The sequence below is a fragment of the Ornithorhynchus anatinus genome, chromosome 3, assembly GCF_004115215.2.
Source record: "Ornithorhynchus anatinus isolate Pmale09 chromosome 3, mOrnAna1.pri.v4, whole genome shotgun sequence".
NCBI lineage: Eukaryota > Metazoa > Chordata > Mammalia > Monotremata > Ornithorhynchidae > Ornithorhynchus > Ornithorhynchus anatinus.
In genome coordinates this window covers 81866266-81887645 of record NC_041730.1, presented here as the reverse complement: position 1 = coordinate 81887645, position 21380 = coordinate 81866266, and the positions used below count along the sequence as shown (strand labels likewise).

Below are 21380 nucleotides of genomic sequence, written 5' to 3'. Positions count from 1 at the left end.
TCAGTTGCTGTACATGTCAATATGTGTGATCGATCTATTAATCATCTTCAGAGATCTGAAACTTTAGAACTTCAAGGCCCACCTGACCGTTCCAGGGCACTGGTGGGTCCCAACACTATAAGGTTTCTCTGGCCTAAGCAGCCTATCTAATGAGGGATGTCTGAGATGACAAAAACCAGAAGTCACTTCAGAATGATATTAAATAAAAACCCTGGCTCAAGTGCCTCATAGAAGAAAGGTGGAAGGATGATGTACAACTATAAGTAACTTTTTCATCTCTTGCCAGGTTGTCAGGCCAGTTTTTCACCTGGAATTAATTACATAGTTCAGAGGATTCTTCTAAGGCAGCGGCAAGGAAGACCCTACTAGGAAAAGGTGTAGTGTAAGAGTACCAACAGACAATGGTGTGAATCACTCGTGGACGGCACAGTTTCGACAATAACAAAACAGTCTTTACCACTGAGAGCTTTGAATTTTTCACCTTCCAGGAAGACATGCAATTACTGAAAAGTGTAGGGAGTATTCTGCCCTAGTCAACTGAGAACTGTACTGCAACCCCTAGAAGAAATATGGAATAGAATGAAGCCTTTATTTCTCTTTGAAAGCCCTAATAAAAGATGGATCAGTCATTAGTATAGCCATCTCCCCAACTAGTTCTAAAAAAACATTAAAAACAACAGCACACGTAATACTTACCTAGTGGTTCAAAGGGCCATGTCAGTTGTTGACTAATATTAATACTCCTTGCACTTCAAAGTTGTTACAGGCTGACTGAAGCTTACCAAGTCCCTCTCACAACTAACTTCTGGATTTGCTCTTCTGATATATGAAAAATTGAAATCATGGCTCCATGAATGTTTATCAACTTGAAGGCCAGGGTAGTTCAAATGCAAGAAATACCTCAGGACAGTCTGTGTACACAGCCAGATGGAGTGAGGCCAAACAAGACCAGGTGGAAGGACGGTTTACACATATAGATCCTTCTAACAGAAGACCTTTAAGCTTTCCATTAACTGTTGAGACATGATCACATACTTATTCAGATTATCCATCTCAAAGCCCTCGAGAGTCACTGAGAAGAAACATCACTAGGTGAAAAACTCATCTGGGGTAGGAGGTGGCATTTTCGGGTGCCGACTAAGTTGTTCTGGTAGACCAGGAAGCCATAGAGACTGGCCAAAATGGAGCAATCGAGGCCATCTTACCTATTTCCTTCTGGAGCCTTTCCAATATCTTAAGTAACAGATTACTCAAAATCTTGAGCAATCATCACCGTTCTTATGCAATCACATTGTAGAGCACTGTACTGGATGCTAGGGGATACATGTTAAAAGCATACGCATATTCTCTGCTGCTACAATACCTGTCTGCTCCAAAGTGAGAGAGCATTTGTAGCAAGGGCTTTTTCTAACAGTTCTATCTACAGGAATGCTTGTGGTTCAATAAATGGTTATTTGAAGGCTTACAGCGCTGAGCATTGTATTAAGTGCTTGATCTCAATAAATGAAGAAATCTACATTCAGTGAAATACCCATCTTTGCAACGAGTTAACTATTTCTAAAGTGTCCACTCTGACAAGAGTTAAAGTCTTTCATCCTGTCCAAGAATATAAACTGCCATCAGCCAAACTTCACAGTTAATAGTCCTCTGGCAAATTTGCAACCCCTTTAGGCACAATGACCTGATTAAAAAAAAGTGTAGTTACCAGTTTTATGAGGCAATATTTGCCTGAGCACGTCTCTGAATGTTCTTAATTCAGAAAATATGGGTTTCCTTTATGTTCCCAAATCAACTACAACATCGCTTGGTCTATACAGTCGAATGTCTAAGCTTCCAAATGTCTAGAGAGTAGCAAGGTATTTCAAACTCTATGGCAGGGAAGGCTCTTGCATGGACCTTCCCAATCTTGGACAAAACTCCAACAAAAGGCTTCTCAGACCTCTCTGGACATCTTTTAGCAAGTGGTGACAGGCATGGGACTGCTGCCTATAAAGAAAACTTGCAGAGGCAGTCATATGAATGGGTGTCACAAACAGGTGGGGCAGAAGTAATTCACAGAGGCTACCACCTACTCTGACAGGTGAAGCACTGACCTTGCCAATATCCATCTCCTCCTCTTCACCTGTGTGAAAGAGATGGGCTGCCCATTTTTCTGGCCTTATATACTCTATAACCTGGATGAATGACCAGTGCATGTAAGCATCTTTCAGATCCAAAAGGCAGAGTCAAGGAAGCTAGTTTTATCAAATGAAAAAAAAAATCTACTTTAATGAAATAAATTATGCAGAAGAATAAGAGCTAATGTTGAGCAAAGATTTGAGGACAACCTCCAGTTGTCAAATAAATGGGAAGGTTTCATGGGCCCTTACTGATTTTGCTTTCACAGTTGTTGATGCCTTCTATGGCTATAGGTTCTTGGCAAAAGAAACGACTTTATCAGATTGACTCTTCCGACAAATTTGAGAAGGGACCTGTCTACTCAGCAGACTCGAAGAACTCCAAGTGTACTTTCTCAACACTTTATCTTCTGAAAGAGTTGGTCCTTTAATCATCTACGTTATTGCCAAAAAGGAAATTGCTAGTACTACCCTGAGGTTTGGTGGGTTTTTTTTAGTTTAATAAAAAGGCCCAGCCAAAGGCATCTTCTGCAGTCTAAATCTCCAGTTGTGTACGCTGAGGCAAACATTCCTACGACTAGTCGTCTTTATTCACTATTCCAAAGGTGCAAAAGGTCAACGTTACAAGCAGATGAGGGGTGAATCAACCTTCCAGCAACATACACTCCTACTGCTAGGCCAGGAATATTTGTAGCTTCTTTGGGTCACAGGTAAGATACTCTCCTCTTAACCAGGGTCTTTGAATACTTGAGTGGCTTGGAGTTGAAGTATGGATTTTTTCCCCCCCACTAATTTAAACCAAATCCACAAACAAAGCTTGGAGATCTCTGGCCCATCAAAACAAACTCCCCCCTCCCTCTTTACTCAGACATTCCAATCATGGAAGATAAGTAAAACTGATCACACCGGGCTCTCATATAATAAGTGGCGATCCAAACACTGCCCTCTAATCACAGTTGAGCAAAAAGAGGAAAGAATCTCTCAGGGAAAGGTAAATGAAGAAAGAACATGACTATCGCAAGCAATCAGGAACTCTGGATACACAAGCTCTTCTTTGCTTGAGATGAGATGCAAACAGAAATGAACATCATAAGTATTCTAAAGGTTTTACCTCTTTTTTCTGTGCCTAGATGTCTCAAAGGTGACATAGGCATGAAAGAGTATGAGGCACTGTAGATTTTAAATTCCTCACTAGATTGCTAAATCCTTGAAAAACGACCTTCTAGGAAATCGGCAACAGTATTCCCCTCGGATTACATCCTCCTCATCGATGACAAGAGTCTTAAGAGGGGGACCCTGGGAAAAACCACGTAGATGCCCAGAGTTGCCTTGACGTGCTACCACTTTATTTACAAAGGTAATGTTGTGAGGTAGAGGGGAAGCAAATGTGTCTCAAAATTTTAGTTTTAAGAAGACTTAAGAAGGTGGAAGGGGCAAGGGGGAGGAGTGAGGGGAGTTCACCTTGCAACTTGTGGACTAAATCCTTGTCTTACCTGAAGAAACTTACATTTAGAAAAAAGTCTTCAAATTTCTCATCTTAAAGTCATGAAGAAAATCCAAGGTGAAGATTGCTTGGACCAGGGATCAGGGAGGATAGGGTCACCCAACAATTTATCAAGACTTTCTTTCCAAGGACCTCTAACCCTAGCAGTCCTGAAACTTAAAAGGCCTCAAGTACTGCAATTTTTCATTTCTCCCCATTCCTTACAGAAATTTTATGCTGAAAGTAAATTCCTTGAGAGGGAGGTGGGCCACATCTCTCTGCAATGTCTAAGTTCTGTTTCCTGTTTACAAGCACTCGCAAATGATGAGAACCAAAATACAGAAATGGATTCTTAAAGCAGATTTACATTAAAGATGTTCGAGAGTCTAGGTAAAGTAAATTTGCTTTCTGTGACTGAAGAGAGGAAGAAATTGTTAAAAAAAAGTCATTTTTGTGTCTCAGTCACCTGAATAGGCTTACTATGATAGATAAAAATTTGAGATATTTCTGGGCAAACTAAATGGTCTATGTAAGAAAAACCACAAATCTGGAAAGACATATTTCTAGCTACACACTACTGCATAAACTTAAAGCTGTGATCATTACGATAATTTAATGAGCAATTTTCTTTTCAGTGGAGAAAATTATTGTGTCCAGAGCAGGCAGGTCTGGAGATAATCAAAACAAAGTGTAAGTATCACGTTACAACAAAAACTTAACAGGCTGAATTTGGTCTGCAAGTGGAACAAGATCCATAAATCAGTTGAAAAGTCTGATTTTAACAGAGCTACGACTTAGTAATAACATAAATAAAAAGCAACTTACCGGCATTAGTGCTGGATTGACTGTCCTGGGAAAAATTATCATTATTTTCCGGAGCAGGTTGAAAGGAAGATGTTGGTGCTGTTTTAGTTCTTTTTTTGTTTGCCTTTCTTTCGATCTGCCATTCATCGTCGTCATCTTCACTTTCACTCAGATCATCAAACCCAAAATATTTAATTTTATAATTAGAACTTCCTGAGCCTCCTTCGTCACCCCCTCCCTCATCATGGTCTTCAAACCCAAAAAACTCAAGTTTGACGTCCTTTTTGGATTTCGTATTGCTAGGTCGGAATCTGGTGGTAGTCTTGGTGGTAGCGAGATCGGCTTTCTTCCTCAGCCGACCAGCTTCTCCCAGGTCTGTCGGAGCTGCTGTGGCAAACTCATCCATGCTCCGTTCCATGGTATCCTGAATGGTAACATTGCAAACTGACAAACAAGATGGGTGCAGAACGGTGTAGTCTCTAGTCCTTCCAACTGTCCCTCTAAAACTGGTCCCACTATTTAAACCAACTTTCCGCGCTGGATTCAGACCTTCTTTATTTGATTCATTGTTTCCTTTGGCTAACGACTGACTGGTGCCATCCAGTAGCTTATCGAAATTTGTGGCTCCTTGTGATGATTTCGCTTTGTTGGAACGACAGTATGTCCTACAATTGCTTGGCCTAAGAACACTTTGCACAACCTCTTCGCTAATGGCTTCATTTTGATCTTCCATCTCATCCTTCTCTGTAAACTCCTCATCTTTATTCTTAACCTCTAGAAGATGATCACTCTCCAAACCTAAAATATAATCTTCTGGTCTGCTGTCCTCGACGTCATCATCCCATTCATACAAACCAGTTCTGAGTGGACTCTTAGTCTGGGAAATTTCTGTTGGAGAGTCTGACCTTTTCCCAATACGGGAATCCCAAGAATCATGTGAGTCCTTGAATTCAACTTTGTATCCAGAAACAGCTGTGGTTTCAGCACTGGGCTTTTTATTACTATCTTCAGCATTCTTGTAAATAGAGTGACTGTTCTTCTCACCATCTTCATTAAAATTCTGCATTTTATCTGGGGAGAGGCAAAAACGATTCAATTACCAGGTGTCAGACATTAAACGACTTCTATAAATTAACATTTTGAGTGACAACATGAAGATACAGCCATGACAGGTTACTCACTGGATACTCAAGATACAATTTTAAATCACAAGTTGACATCTTCATTTTATATTTCATTTACTTTTAATGAAACTACAAGCATTAAGAATGTTCAGTCAAAAACTGGGTAATGCTTAGTAATTGCCTTTTTAAACACTCAACAATTTAGAGTTTTACAAAAAAACAAAACAAAACCATGACCTACCAGTAGTACTTATTTCACTACCGCTTTCTGCAGACAGCAGCCTTTTTGAGTGATTCCACCAAAATTTTTGATAATAACAAAACTAATAATAATGGTATTTGTGAAGTGCTTAATCCATGCCAAGTACTGTGCTAAACTCTGGGGTAGATAAAAGATAATCATGTCCCATGGGGGCTCACAATATAAATAGGAGGGCAAACAGCTACTGAATCCCATTTTGCAAATAAGGGAACTGAGGCACATGGAAATTAAGTGACTTGCCCAAGATCACACAGGAGGTAAGTGGCAGTGCTAGGATTACAACCCAGGACGTCTGACTCCCAGGCCTGTGCTTTTTCCACTAGGCCATCCTGCTTCTAATTAAAAACGTGACCCAATGGATTTGCCAATTGTGAAAAAGCAACCCCCGTAATCAGCACTACTATTAACAGATGTCATTTTGAACCTGTACCTCTAGACACGCACTGAAACCGAGACTCCACCAATCTAACACTGCAGGCTTAAAATCGTGGGGAGGGGTAAAAGCATGAACAGAAGAGTCCAGCTCTCCAGCCCAAATGGCCAGGCTGAGAGTCTGAGCCCCCACCCACTCCACATGGCCAATAGTCCATGTGCCCACCGCTGGAGATACTGTTTCAGGGATCTTTAGAACTTGATGAAAAATGTCACAGAAAGTTCAAAAACCTTATCAGAAGAATTAAGGCGTAACAGTACGACCACAGATGATCGTGACTTTTTCTAATTTTTGTAATTATGGCCAGTCAAATTTTAATTACAATTTTCAATTCTCCCCATGCTTACCTCTCCCTTATATTGTACATTCCTTAAAAGAGCTTTTGTAGAATTCTTTTCACATATCTTACCCCAAATTGCACAAAGCAGGGGGTTATACACACTTTGGTACACTTTCCCCTCAAATAAAACATACATCCTAAAACAAAGCCTAACTTGCCTTAATGAGATTTTTACTAATTTACATGACTAAGGTTTTTGAAGAATGGTTCTGTCCACAAATTAGGGAAAATTATTTTATACAAATGTGTAATGCTTACGTTTCTATATTCGGAAAACTTTGAAGAGTTGAAAACCAGGAGAAGATGAAATGGGATGAATTATTTGGTGGACCTTCTCTCCCACTTGAAACAGGATCAGGCCTTGGTTGTGCACAGTAGTAGCCTCTTCTCCTTTTACCATTCTGATCTCTCCTCAGATTCATTATCTGGCTCCTCAATCAGCCAAGGGTATTTATTGAGTGCTTACTAAGTGGAGAGCACTGTACTAAGTACTTGGTCTCCTCAACTGCTTACTGAAGGTGTTCTGCAAGGTTGTCCTTGGACCTTTATGCTTCTTGCTCTATACTCCCTGAGAGTTCAACAACTCACACAGCTTCAGCTTCAACAGCCATCTCTATGCCATACCTCAAAAATCTACCTCTCTAGCCCTAACCTAACCTCTACTCTAACCTAAGATCCCACATCTCTTCCCTCCAGGACGTCTCCTCCTAGATGTCCCACTCTCACCTCATACTCAAAAACGTCTAAAATGAAACTACTCATCTCCCCTCATCATCCCAACTTACTCAACTCGATCAATAGCAACACAATCCTCTCTGTTTTACAAGTCCACAACCTCAGTGCCATTTGACAACTCCACATCTTTCAATTCTCGTTTTCAATCTACTAAATAATCCTGCCCATTCCACCTACACACTACATTCCCCAAACTCGCTCCCTTTTCTCCACCCAAACAGCTATCATACTGGTCTGAATAATAATGTTCATCGCACTGTGGCTAGACTGAAATCAACTTGTTTGATGGATACCCTACCTTTAGCCTCTATCCCCTCCAATCTACTTTACATGCTGCTTTACGGATCATCCTTCCGAAGCAATGCTTGGCACATCTCTCTCCACTCCTTAAAACCCTCAGTTGCCTTTCATTTCATCTTCAAGGGTATTTACTGACCCTTTACTGCAGGCAGTGCACTGTATAATGTTTGCGAGAATACAATATAGCACAATTGGTAGAAATGTTTCCTGTTCACAACAGATTTACAGCCCAGAGGCCGAGCTTCCATATTACTTCGTGTCAAGAGGCAACTCCTCACAACTGACTCTAAGGCTCTCCACCAACTCTTCCTAATTTGGGGACCTGCACTTTTCAGCCACTCTTCATCACATCGCTCAAGTCATTCTTCCCCACCTCACCTTCTAAGTGTACCTTGCTCTCGTTTTCCTAACTCTGTCCCTTTGCTCACAAAGTAACCCCAGTTTGGAACACCCTCGCTCCCAAAAGCCAACAAACCACACCTCTCAACTTCTTCCAAGTCCTCCTCCAATGAGCCTTTCCCAATTAATTTCCAAGGCTCCAAGTCCTCCTCTAGCCTTTATAGATTAATACCCATCTTCAACAACTGTGCGTATGTCTACTCACTTATTTATTCTGAATACTCTACTTGCAAATAATTTTTATGCTTGTCTATCCTGTCAAAGTGTGCGAGCTACTTAAGGGCAAGGAACATGTCATTTCTTTTTGATGTACTTTCCTAGGCACTAAATATTTTACTACTACTACTAGATTATTTTCTTGCAGTCACTGTTCAGAACCATCACTCCTCTTGGATAAAGCTATCCCTTTCATTAATACACCTAATTATTGGCTTCGGGGCCCCTCGGCCACTAAACCAATCAGTAGAATTATTTATTGGGTGCTTCCTGTGTGCAGAGCACTGTATTAAGCACTTGAGAGAGAGTACAATGGAGTTTGTAGATATGATCACTGCCCACAGGGAGCTTACAGTCTAGAAGGGAAGTACTGAAATAAATTGCAGGTAGATACATATGTACATGTACATAAAGATGTGTGTATAAGTGTTGTGGGGGTGGGGTGAAAATCAAGTACTTAAGGGGTACAGACACAAGTGCATAGGTGACAGGAGGGAGAGCAAATGGGGGAAATGAGGGCTTAGTCCTCTTGGAAACATGTCTTCCTCTCATTTGTCTGTTTTCTTTCCTGCTATACCACAGCTCATACAATGCTAGTATCCCCAGCTTATCTAACTGTTCTTCAATCATGATTCTCTCATTTTAGCTCACTGATCACAACTTTCCCTTTATATCCAACTCTTTACCCCATTCAAAATGATCAAACCATATCCCTCCAAAGGCTTCCTAAAAGATCTCTTTCACCAAAAGGCAGTCCCTGATTAATCTCCACCTTCCTAGACATGTCAACCCATCATCCAGAACTCAGCTCATGTGGACACCTATTTTTCAATTGCATTTTGTTTTGCTTTTATCATCTGTATTTCTGCACTTATTCTAACTTACTTGGCAACTTGGGTTCACTTTTTGACAGCTCACTATATGCTCCCTGAGGGCGGGGATTACGTATTTTACTTTTAAGTTTCTGGTTCTAAATGCCTAGCCAGTCCTCTTCACAAAGATGCCAATATACTGGTGGATGGTGAGTGGGTACCCACTCATCCAGATGGTTGATGGAGAATAATTCCAAGTTCACGATTTTGTAAACTTCAATTCTGCTATTATGTTCTTCCTAAAATGCACTGCTCAGAAGGAAGATCGTGTGGCCCCCTGAAAAGAGCATGACGTCTTGGCAATTAGGAGGCCGTTCTAAATTCAGGTTTGCCATGCTGTGATCTTGGGCAAGTCACTTAACCTATCTGTGCTTCAGTTTTCTTATCTATGAACAACGCTTAGCACATATTAAGTGCTTTAATAAGTACCACAGCAAACTACACTTAGCAGCAGGGATAAAGGTGAACAAACTCAGCTTTTCTGATATTACCGTCATGTGCAAACTCATGGCACTGTTGCGTTGCACTGGACAGATTTAACAATTGACAATAACTTCATTAACCCCATGATTACAGTTTTTCCTACGGTTCTGGTATAAACCACGTTGAAGGCCTCCTGAAAAATCTAAGTGTATTATGTTCACTGCATCTCCTCAATCCACAGGCTTACTGACCCCTTAAAACAGCTTCAGATGAGTGGAGTGACATATGGTATGTTGTCTTCCCCAAAAGGCTTTGTTTGAAGTATTCATCAGAACATAAATTCTACCAATTTACCACAACTACTGGTCTACAATTCCCAGCTTTCCCAAATGGTTATCTGACAGTCCCCTGGTACAACAGCAGTTTGTAATAATGGGTTATCCACTCTATTTGTTCTCCAACCTCCCTGAGTTTCTCTGGAACTTTCAGGTGTAATTCTGTTCCAATGATTTGCTGATCTCTAGTTTGTTAACTTGAACTGAAAAAAATACCCCACGTGATGATAATCTGACCCAGTTTCCCTGACAAGTTACAAAAAAAAATTTGGGTGAGGGAAATGAAAAAAAAATTTAGAAGCAGATCAACATAAATGTATGCACATATGTGCATATAGAAATAAAGCAGAAACCCAGAAATGGAAAAAAACCCCTCAGAAAACAAACAGGTTTATAATGACTTGAAAGGCATACCCTTAAGACTACAAAAATATCAAAGTGCTGCACTGGGCTGATGATCCCCTAGGTTTTTAATTTCTTTGGTCAGCTATGAAAAAGGATGATACAGTATCTTTCAAGTTGGTCTCCCCGCTTCACAATACTCTCACTCCATCCAAGTTAAAATTATTAAATTAAGAAGGCCAATGACTTTGGCTTTCAGCTTCCACGTTTCACTTTTTCCTCTCCAAGATAAGCGAGGGACTCAAGCTGCAGAAGTACATACCCTCAGTCTCCCGTTTCTCCAGACTGGCACCCACACTACTGACAACCCTTGCCTCCCTGCTCATTCTCCCACCGCAGCATCCAGGGCCTTCAGTCCAGACCCACCCTTCAGGGCCATGAGGGATGAAAGCAGTGGGAATAGGCCTCAAAAAAATGCAGATCAATGGGGAAGGCTTTGGTTAGGACTGGCCTCAAGATGACCCTGAGAGGACACATGGTGAGGCCCCAGTCAGTCCCCCTTAACCACCTGGCTTGTTGGTCACCCTCTCCACTTTCATGTTTGTATTTGTTTCTTCTTCCTTATGTGGCTCTTGTTAATTCCTAACCCTACCCCTACACAAACACACCTCATTTTAAGATTCTGACACCCCTGAGGGTCAGGAATGCAATTCACTTCCATGTTTTCTCCTCTAGCACCTTGCAGTGCTTGCACACAGTAGGTGCTAAATAAATTCTATTACCACTACTGTGGAAAACCCAAATTTTATAACGTGCAACAAAATAACTATGGCTCGGAAAATCTCAAAAGCCTTCAGTTTCTCGCAATCTATATTTTGGAACATTTAATAAAATGTAATGTCAATCTTCAGTAACATTTGTTTAACATTTACTTCTAATTTTTTTAATCGGCAAACCCTAATTTAAGCTGGACAAACCATCATTAGAAGCAAAAAATCACCACCTGGTGCAAGAATGCTGTTTTTATTTCCCCAAACATGCAATTTTAACTTTAGCCCATAATGATATGTAGATAAGAACCAGAAAAAGCACGAGTAAAATTGGTTACTTCTCAAATGAGGTATCATTCAACGGGGACATACATTTCAGTGTTACAACTCGGTGTTAAGCAATGGTTCTCAAGCTTCTTAAATCCTTGGAACACTTCAGCAGGGTCAAGTGAAGGGACAAGATGAGGGGAAGAGGGAAATCATACACCTTCACTTCTGATCGTATCAGCAGTATCCTGCATAGGGAAGACTACCACTTGGTTACCAATTCCAAGGAGAGGTTAGGTTGGCACACGACAACCTAGCCGACTTGGGTATCAGGTGAAAACCCCCCACTCCCTCATTTCAAGGATTCTGCATCAGGAAGGTAGGCCATGGCAGTGACTGCTACTATATATGAGTGGCTTTTCCACCGAGAGTAGTTTTTCCAGTTGGTGGCTGTAACTACAAGTCCCAAAAGCCCACTGAGACAAAACTTCGTGCAAAACCCCTATACACCCCTAGTGTTATTACCGAGAAGTGAGGTCTTCCAATCTCATTCTGGTTCACCACAAATGCAAGCAGCAGAATTAAATGCTATAAATCTTCAGTCCCACTCAGACAGTGCAAGCATGAAGAGAACTGGGATGGAACAGAACATGAATTTCCAGCTCTGGTACATCTCAGCATGCCAACTCCCACCGCCAAGATGCTTCCACGACAATGGTCAACATGACAGAAAACCACCTAAAAAGCAGCCTCGGCCCCACAGCACTTACGTACGTATCTGTAATTTCTTTAATACTGCTGCCTCGCCCTCTAAACTGTAAGCTCCTGGTGGGCAGGGAACTTGCCTAGCAACTCTGTCATGTAATACTTCATAGGGCTACTCAAACCAAAACCAAAGCACTCCACAGCAACCCTCCTCATACAAATGTTCACTGCCATGACTAACTACTACTATTTGCAGACTCTCCTCACTCCAGTCTACCTGAGACACAGCAGCCAAATCATCTTCCTAAAACTCCCTATCAATTATATCACTCCATTCCTCAAAAGTCTTCAATGGCTCCCAATTATGACAAATATCCAAATTAAAGCTCTTAACCATTGGTTTCAAAACTCTCGGCTAGCATGGGGTTCCCTCACCCCTCAAACAACTAATTGACATTTTCTTCCAGCAGACCCCAGCTATAATGGTGCTTCAGATATGCCTAAGGAATGATTGTCCAGAGAAAACAAAAGATGATAAAGGATGTCACATATTAAGAAAAATAGAACAATCACTAGGAAAGTTCTTTCACTTACTAAGTAAAAGTTTTCCTGACAAGGAAAATGAACAGCACAGGAATAATCTGAACTTCCAAATACCCTGAAATAATGAAAGAATCAAGCATTTTCAGACATGTGAACTTTCTGTAGTAACTAGAACCTCAAGCAATTCTTATGCCTTCCTCGTTAGATTACCTTCTCCTTTCTGCCTACTTAAGGCTGAGCGTTCAAAGCTCAAAAAGGCTAGGCCACAAAAGGGAAATTCCAAATGTGGAACCTCACTGTAGAACTAGTATCTATAGTTATCGTTTGCTTCAGTTCCATTTTAAGTTGGATCTAACATTTCAGACTAAAGTTTTTTTTTTAAGCTTTAAGTGAAATTTTAAAAGTCTTCTTTAGTCTGTCAGTCACTGAGGAAAACTTTTCAAAGTCACATTCTAACTGAGGTAGGGGAGGCCACACTAAAATGAATGGAGAGATTTTCCTTACCTACATCAATATATCACAGTAGCATTACAAACAATTGTTTAGCTTATTTCTTGGCTTATATCCAATTTTATCACACCACTGGTGGATGGAAATTTTTACTCTGCCCCAATTTAATCCCACTGAACACACTTAAGATGGGATTTCGTTAAAAATGTATTTTGGTAGTGAAGGAAGCTCAGGCCCATTTACAAAGATGTACATAATGTGGCTATGGTAGGTCACAGGCTCACAGATTAAAATTTAAACCTGCTTTGTGCACAACAGGGTTTAAGCACACATTCCACTCATTAGAGAAGTGGCGTGGCTCAGTGGAAAGAGCTGGAGCTTGGGAGTCAGAGGCTGTGGGTTCTAATCCGCTCTCCGTCGCTTGTCTGCTGTGTGATTTTGGGCAAGGCACTTAACCTTCTCTGGGCCTCAGTTACTTCATCTGTAAAATGGGGCTTAAGACTGTGAGCCCCACGTGGGACAATCTGATCACCTTGTATCCACCCCAGTGCTTAGAACAGTGCTTGGCACATAGTAAGCGCCTAACAAATGCCATCATTATTATTATTATCTACCCTTCTTAAAATACCTAATTTTCTGAAAGTATCCATCATGTCAATAATTTTCTAACTAGATTACACATTTTAAAGTGGACATCGTTCTCTGTCTTCTCCAGCGAACAAAAGTATGGCCTCTAAGAACAGGCAAATGGGCAAAGACGCCTCCTCGTTTTGAAGCCAGGGGCACATAAAGGCACCTGGCAACAAGGTTCAACAAACTGACTATTGTTGAACAGCAAATATTTTGGTTAAACATAAGCTTTTCTATACCTATTGATAACTGGCATCGATAGTCAATTTTGGAACTAGAGTGAAGAAAATGACACCTACTGACTTCACATTCCTCTTTGATGCTAAGACATTTCCCTAGGCATTAGCAGCCCCGTAAGCATCGTTTTAGGCAGCACAGGTGGTTAATGTAGAACATTACATTTCCGTGGAGTACACAAAACTGTTTTTCTGGAATAATATATAAAGCCTCCAGTGAACATTCCCTAACAGATATCTTTAAAACAGATCAACTTAAAGAACAAAACCATCAGCTCTCTCAAACGTTTTTTAATATATTTGACAAAGATAAGTCCAAAAATACCACTGAAAAGCCTTCAATTCCTAACTCTAAATTTAACTGAGTTAATAAACTCTCCAATATTTTCTTAAAATTTGAGTTCCCTTGGTCCTTCTATTACCCTGATCATATCTAAACACTTTAATGTTAATTCACGTAGATTCAAAATCCTTAATATGTAAAACATCTGACAAGGAATTTTGCAGGGCATCCATCCATATATATAGTATAGTATAGTCACAGAATAAAGTATAGACTGGAGAGGGGAGGGAATGGAGGCATGAAGGTCTACAAGGAGGCTAATGCAGTAATCACGCTGGACTGTAACAAGTGACTGGCCCAGCACTGCAGCAGTTTGGGTAAAGAGAAAGGGGTGGATTGTGGCAATGTCACGAAGAAAGAACCAACAAGATGTGGTGAGTGACTGAATAAGGACGTTGGAAGAGAGAGGAGCCAAGGATAATGTCAGGACTGCAGGCTTGAGAGAGATGGGGAAAATGCTGGTGTCAGTAGTGATGAGAAAAGAGGAAAGGATTTGGAAGGGCAGATAAGGGGTTCAGTTTTGGACACGTTGAAAGGGGAGTGCCAGGGAAATATTCATGTAATCAAATCCTGGAGACAGGAGATGGAAGACTGCAAAGAAGGAGACGGGTGGGGCCTATATGGTAGATTTGGGAATCATCTAAGTAGAGTTAGCAGTTGAAGTCATGAGACGGGATGAGCTTCCCAAGGGAGTGGGTGTAGATTAATCAATCAGTGTTATTTACTGAACACAGACTGTGTTCAGAGCACCATACTAAGCAGCTGGGAGAGTACCATACCATAGAGATGTTAGACATGACCTTTATCCACAAGATCTTAATGTCTAGATGGGGAGACAGACACTGAAATGAATTACAGATAGGAGAAATAGGAGAGAATAAGAATATGTGCATAAGTACTGTGCGGCTGAGGCTGCAATGATCATCAAGTGAAGAAAAACAGGAAGGGGACCAAGAATTTAGCCTTGAGAGCTCCCCGCACTCCCCAGTTGGGGGTGGGAGGCAAAGGAAAAGCAGAAGAAAAAGACTGAGTGGTCACAGAGAAAGAAGCAGAATCAGGAGAGGACTGTGTATTCTCTCCCAGCACTCGATATTGTGCCCTGAATACAATTTAGTGCTTAATAAATACTATTATTACTAACGTCTCAGGAAAACCAAAGTTTCTCTTGGTTCTCAGGGCTTCCAAGAGAAGGGCATGTTCCACAGCGGCAAAGGTAACTGGTAGGTCATGTAGGATTAGGATAGAGTGGAATCCATTATATTTGACAGACAGATCACATGATCTTGGAGACAGCAAATTCAAAGGAACCAAGTGGGCAGGAGACAGACTCTAGCAGGTCAAGAGAAGTTAGAGGAAAGGAAGTGAAAGTTGTGAGTCTATACAATCAGCTCCAGAAGCTTGTACCAAAACTGTAAAGAGGAGATGGGGCAATAACTGGATAGTGCAGTGGTGTCAAGAGAGTTCTTTTGGAGGGGAGGAAGGGAGGCGGAGTGGACATGTTCGAAAGCATAAGAACAGGAGTTCTCAGAGAATGAGCGGGTTAAAGATTGCAGTCAAGGAGGAAAACAGAATGGGGGCAAGCAAATTTATAAGATGCAAAGGGATAGGGTCATTGGCTTATGTGAAGACCAAAACAGGCAGGAGATCTCCTCTTGAGACAGTCAATATGGGTGAGTGAGAGGGAACTGGGGAGGCGAAAAGGATACTGGGTGAATCTGCACCTCTATGAGGCTGACTCCCATAGCTAACTCAGTAGCCCTTTCCTCTATCCTTCTCTGTAATCTTACATTTCCTTCAGTCTCCAGGACATTTCTACAAGGATCTTTTTCAACACTTCAAGCTCAATGTGCCCAGATCTGAACTCTTCTTTGGCCAAAATTCTCTCCTCCTCCTAATTTTCCTATCACAGTTGACAATGCTACCATTTTCCCCAACTGACAAGCTTGAAACTGTGACATTATCCTCTACTTTTCAACTTCATATTCAGTCCGTCACTAAATCTCAATGGTTCTTCCCCTACAATATTCCCTGGGTTCCCCCACCTTCATCTCCATCAAAATGACCAGCATATTGGTCCAGGCACTTATCTTCTACCAGTTTGACTACTGCAACAGCCTCCTTCCTAATCTCCTTGCTTCCAGTCTCCCCAATCTCCAGTCCATACTTCACTGTACTACAAGAATCTGCTTTCTAAAACATTCTTTATGTTCCCTCACTTTTCAAAAACTTCCAGTGGTTGCACTACGCAAAAAACACCTGACAGTTGGTTTCAAGGCACTCTCCTGACTATCCACTCTTCCATCACATTTCAACTCACTCTTTTTTCTGCTCAAATGCATCTATTCATCATGTCACGTTCTCGTGTCTCCTGTCCACGAACTCTAGCTCATCCCCTGCCCTCATATGGAGCTCCCTCCCCTCTCATAGCTAAAAGACCTCAACTCTGCCCCTCTCAAAGTCCTTCTGAAATCACAACTCTTCAAGGAGGCCTTCCCTATTGATTTCTAATCTCCCCTCTTTAGAAAACTATCGTGGTTTAGTGGAAAGAGCACAGGCTTGGGATTCAGAAGACATGGGTTCTAGTCCTTGCTCCGCCACTTATCTGCTCTGTGACTTTGGGCAAGCCACTTTAACTTCTCTGTGCCTCAGCTACCTCTCATCTGTAAAACGGGGATTAAGACTGAGCCTCACGGGCGACAACCTGATTACCTTATATCTACCCCAGCGCTTAGAACAGTGCTTAGCACATAGTAAGTGCTTTATAAATATCAAAATTATTATTAATTTTCCAACTCCCACTTTTCATGCCACGTAAGCACTTACATACTCACAGCCCCTGAGGTACTTATGGACATATCATATATACTCTTTTAGCTCCACCCCACAAGTAATATACTTTAGTGCCTGTCTCTCCCACTAAATTGGAAATTTATCGGGGGCAGGGATGTTCACTGATTCTACTGTACTCTCCCAAGCACCTAGCCCAGTACTCTGCATACAACTGGCACTCAAAAAATATGATTGAAGATAATAGTAATGGTGGTATTTGTTGAGCGCTTACTATGTGCTAAGCACTGGGGGGATACAAGGTAATCAGTTGCCCCACATGGGGCTCACAGTTTTCATCCCCATTTTACAGATGAGGGAACTGAGGCACAGAGGAGTTAAGTGACTTACCCAAAGTCACACAGCTGGCAAGCAGCGGAGCCAGGATTAGAACCCATGACCTCTGACTCCCAAGCCCGGGCTTTTTCCACTGAGCCACGCTGCTTCTCTAACCAAGCTACTGTATTGAGCTTATGAAAATTGGCCTTGCTATATTTTTATAAAATTTTAATGCAGTGTAAATTCTTATGGTGATAGGATACCATTTAATTTTGTAAAATGATGGGGGAATAATTGTACTGGCTCCCAAGTGAAACCCAAAAACGAAAGCAAACATGCACTGAGAATTTAAGGAATCAAGTGAATGCCTTTCCAAACAACACACTAGGTAGGTAGGCAAACAGTGCAAGCCATCTTGAGGTGGAAGGTGACCAAGGCCCTAAAACAAATCCCATCCCTTTTTAACAAGAGAGAATCTTAGTGTCACAATTTATCAATAATTTACTACTTTACACATGTCATACTATCAATTGTGTTTATCGAGTGCTTACTGTGTGCAGAGAACTGTACTAAGAGCTTGGGAGAGTACAACACAATGAGGTCACAGACACACTACCTGCCCACAATGAACTTAAGAGTCTAGAGGGGGAAACAGACACAAATAAATAAATACATTACGGATATGTACGGCTCGGGGTGGGGAGGGGTGGTGAATAAAGGGAGCGAGTCAGGGAGACGCAGAAGGGAATAGGTATAGAGGACATAAGGGCTTAGAGGACACGAGAGCTTAGTCAGGGAAGGTTTTTTGAAGGTATGCCTTTAGTAAGGCTTTGAAAGTGAGGAGAGTAATTGTGTGTCAGATATCAAAAGGGAGGGGCATTCTAGGCCAGAGGCAAGATGTCGGCAAAAGGTCGGCAGCGAGACAGGTGAATGAGGTACACTGAGTAGGTTGGCATTCGAGGAGCGAAGAGAGAGGGCTGGGTTGTAGTAGGAGAGTAGTGACATGGGGAAGGAGGGGGCAAGGTGACTGAATGCTTTCAAGTTGATAAAGCGTTTCTATCTGTTACTGAGGTGGAAGGGAAAGCCCTGGAGGTTCTTCAGTAGGGAAACATGGACTGAAGTTTTCTGTAGAAAAATGACCCGGTCAGCAGAGTGAAGTATGGACTGGAGTGGGGAGAGACAGGAGGCAGGGAGGTGAGCAAGGAGGCTGATATAGCAGTCAAGGCAGGATAGGATAAATGCTTGCATTAACATGGTAGCATTTTGGATGGCGAGGAAAGGGCAGATTTTAGCGATGGCTAAACCGAAAGAACTGTAAGCTCGTTATGGATAGGGCAAGTGTCTGCTAATTCTGTTGTACTGTCCTCTCCTAAGTGTTTAATACAGTGCTCTGCACATAGTATGTGCTCAGTACAATAGATTGAATATGCGGGGTGAATGAGAGAGAGGAGTCAAGGATAACGCCAAGGTTACGGGCTTATGAGGCAGGAAGGATGGTAGTGTTATCTACAGTGAGGGGAAGGATGGTAGTGTTATCTACAGTGAGGGGAAAGTCGGTGGGAGGGCAGGGTTTGAGTGGGAAGATAAGGAGTTCTGTTTTAGACAAGTTGAGTTTAAGGTGATGGCAGGGCAACCAAGTAGCGATGTCTTGAAGGCAGGAGTGAATGCGAGACTGCACAGACGGAGAGACGGATCAGGGCTGGAGATGTAGATTTGGGAATCGTCAGCACAAGAGGTGGTAGTTTAAGCCATGGGAGCGAATGAGTTCTCCGAAGGAGTGGCTGAAGATGGAGACAGACGACGACCCTGACCTGAAACTTGAGGGATACCCACAGTTAGGGGGTGGGAGGCAGAGGAGGAGCCCACGAAAGAGACTGAGAATGAGCTACCAGCGACATAGGAGAACCAGGAGAGGACAGCCCCTGGGAAGCCGAGGTTGGACAACGTTTCCACGAGAAGGGGATGGTCGACAGTGTCAAAAGCAGCTGAGAGGTCAAGGAGGATCAGGATGGAGTAGAGGCCACTGGATTTGGCAAGAAGGAGATCAACTGTGACCTTGGAGAGGGAGGTTTCTCTGGAGTGAAGAGGACAGAATCCAGATTGGAGGGGATCAAGGAAAGAATTGGAGAGGAATTTGAGACAGCAGGTGTAGACACCTCGCTCTAGTAGTTTGGAAACAAAGGGTAGACAGAAGAGGTGGTATCTCGAGGGAGCCCTGGAATCAAGGGAGGGGTCTTTTTTTTGTTTTGTTTTTTTATTTAGACAGCGGAGACATGAACATGTTTGAAAGCAGTGGAAAAGAACACACTGGAGTGTCAACTGTTGAAGCTGGCAGTCAAAAAGGGAAGCAGAGAAGGGGCGAGTGTTTTGAATTACCGGTAGAAAAAGCAACAGAGTAATAATAATAATGTTGGTATTTGTTAAGCGCTTACTATGTGCCGAGCACTGTTCTAAGCGCTGGGGTAGACATAGGGGAATCAGGTTGTCCCACGTGGGGCTCACAGTCTTAATCCCCATTTTACAGATGAGGGAACTGAGGCACAGAGAAGTTAAGTGACTTGCCCACAGTCACACAGCCGACAAGTGACAGAGCTGGGATTCGAACTCATGAGTCCTGATTCCAGGGCCCGTGCTCTTTCCACTGAGCCACGCTGCTTCTCTAGAAGGACGTGCCTAAGCGTGGTAGCGATGGAGTGAGTACCTAGGTGCTTAGAGGGAAGGACTAAGTGCAGAAGTGAGGCAGAGGGAAAAATAGGGTGGAGAAGCAACATAGTTCTAAATGGAAAGAGCAAGGGCCTGGGAATCAGAAGACCTGGCTTTGAATCCTGGCTCCTCCACCTGCCTGCTGTGTGACCATGGGCAAGACAACTTCTCAGTGCCTCAGTTCCCTCTGCTGTAAAATGGGCTTTCATTACCTGTCCTCCCTCCTATCTAGACTGTGAGCTTCCTGTGGGATTCACTTGTATCTACCCCACTGCTGACAAAATAAGAACTTAAATATGATAATGGTGTTTTATTTTTTTGTTATTAATGTTATTATTTGTTATTCAGGGGAGCTGGGAGACTAGTCAGGGAAGGCTTCTTGGAGATGTAATTTTGGTAGGGCTTCGAAGATGAGGAGAGAGGTGGTCTGTCAAATATGGTGGGTGAGGGAAGGAGTAAGAAGCTCGTGGAGACAGAGACGAGAGCATGGTACCATGAGTACGTTAGCGTTAGAAAAGGGATTATGGAGGCTGGGTCGTAGTGGAAAAGGAGCGCGTATGGGTGGGTTTTGGGGGGAGCTTCCTTAATTAATGCTTACCTCCTACTAGCTTACATATAGATGATTTAGGTCTAGTGATGGGCAAACAATTTTTTCCAACATCAACTGACCAAATAAACTAAATTATCCCTAGAACATTATGCTGAGCTTGTAATTATAAAATTTTAATTAGAAAAAATCTATTAATAATCTTACCCGATGACTTGTGACACCTACAACTTTATATATTTTATCCATGCAGAATTAAAACAATGAATCAATTCATCACTTAGCGGACGGCGGTTTATATCTTTTAAACTATTATCATTCCAGCAGTTCAAGTGAGCATCGATAGAGAGACAAGGATGAGCACTGGTTCAATAAAAATGACTTAAAATATTTAAATGTCCTTGTTTGAAGCACAACCCTAGCAAGCAAAAAATAAGTATCTTAAATCTGACCATTTTCCTGAGCATGACCTAGGTTCTTATATCTTCTGTGTGCAGATGAAAGGAAATCAATAAAATTAAAATGCAACCTTTCTTTTGGGCAGCAATTTTTCACCACCAAGCTTTTTAAAAAGCAATCATTAATATTCTTAATAGAATGTCAAAATCAATGATCATATGTCCACTATTTTTAGTTGGGCAATTCCAAGTGACCTTATGTCTTCTTCCTAAAATTTACTTGATGCAAATGTGAGGAATGATATAGATTATATATAATCTACAGCCACACACACACACATATATATATGCATATAGATATATTTTCACTTACATACATATATAAATATAGCTACAGATATATTTGCAAATGAACAGAGACTCATGTCCTTGGGGTGTCTCAAAATGTTGGTGGCATTTATGGCCTCCCAAGGATTTTCCAGGTCCCAAGAGTCAAAA

General features: G+C 41.8%; 1 protein-coding gene across 2 annotated transcripts in view; it reads right to left on the bottom strand.

The window, feature by feature from the left end:
* Positions 1 to 21380, bottom strand: part of WAPL (WAPL cohesin release factor) — a 97098-nt gene that overhangs the window by 67811 nt on the left and 7907 nt on the right. For both annotated transcript variants that reach the window (XM_029060073.2, XM_029060074.2), the window contains exon 3: positions 4426 to 5475. In XM_029060073.2, coding sequence (XP_028915906.1) covers positions 4426 to 5475 — 1050 coding nt within the window. The remainder of the gene's footprint in view (positions 1 to 4425; positions 5476 to 21380) is intronic.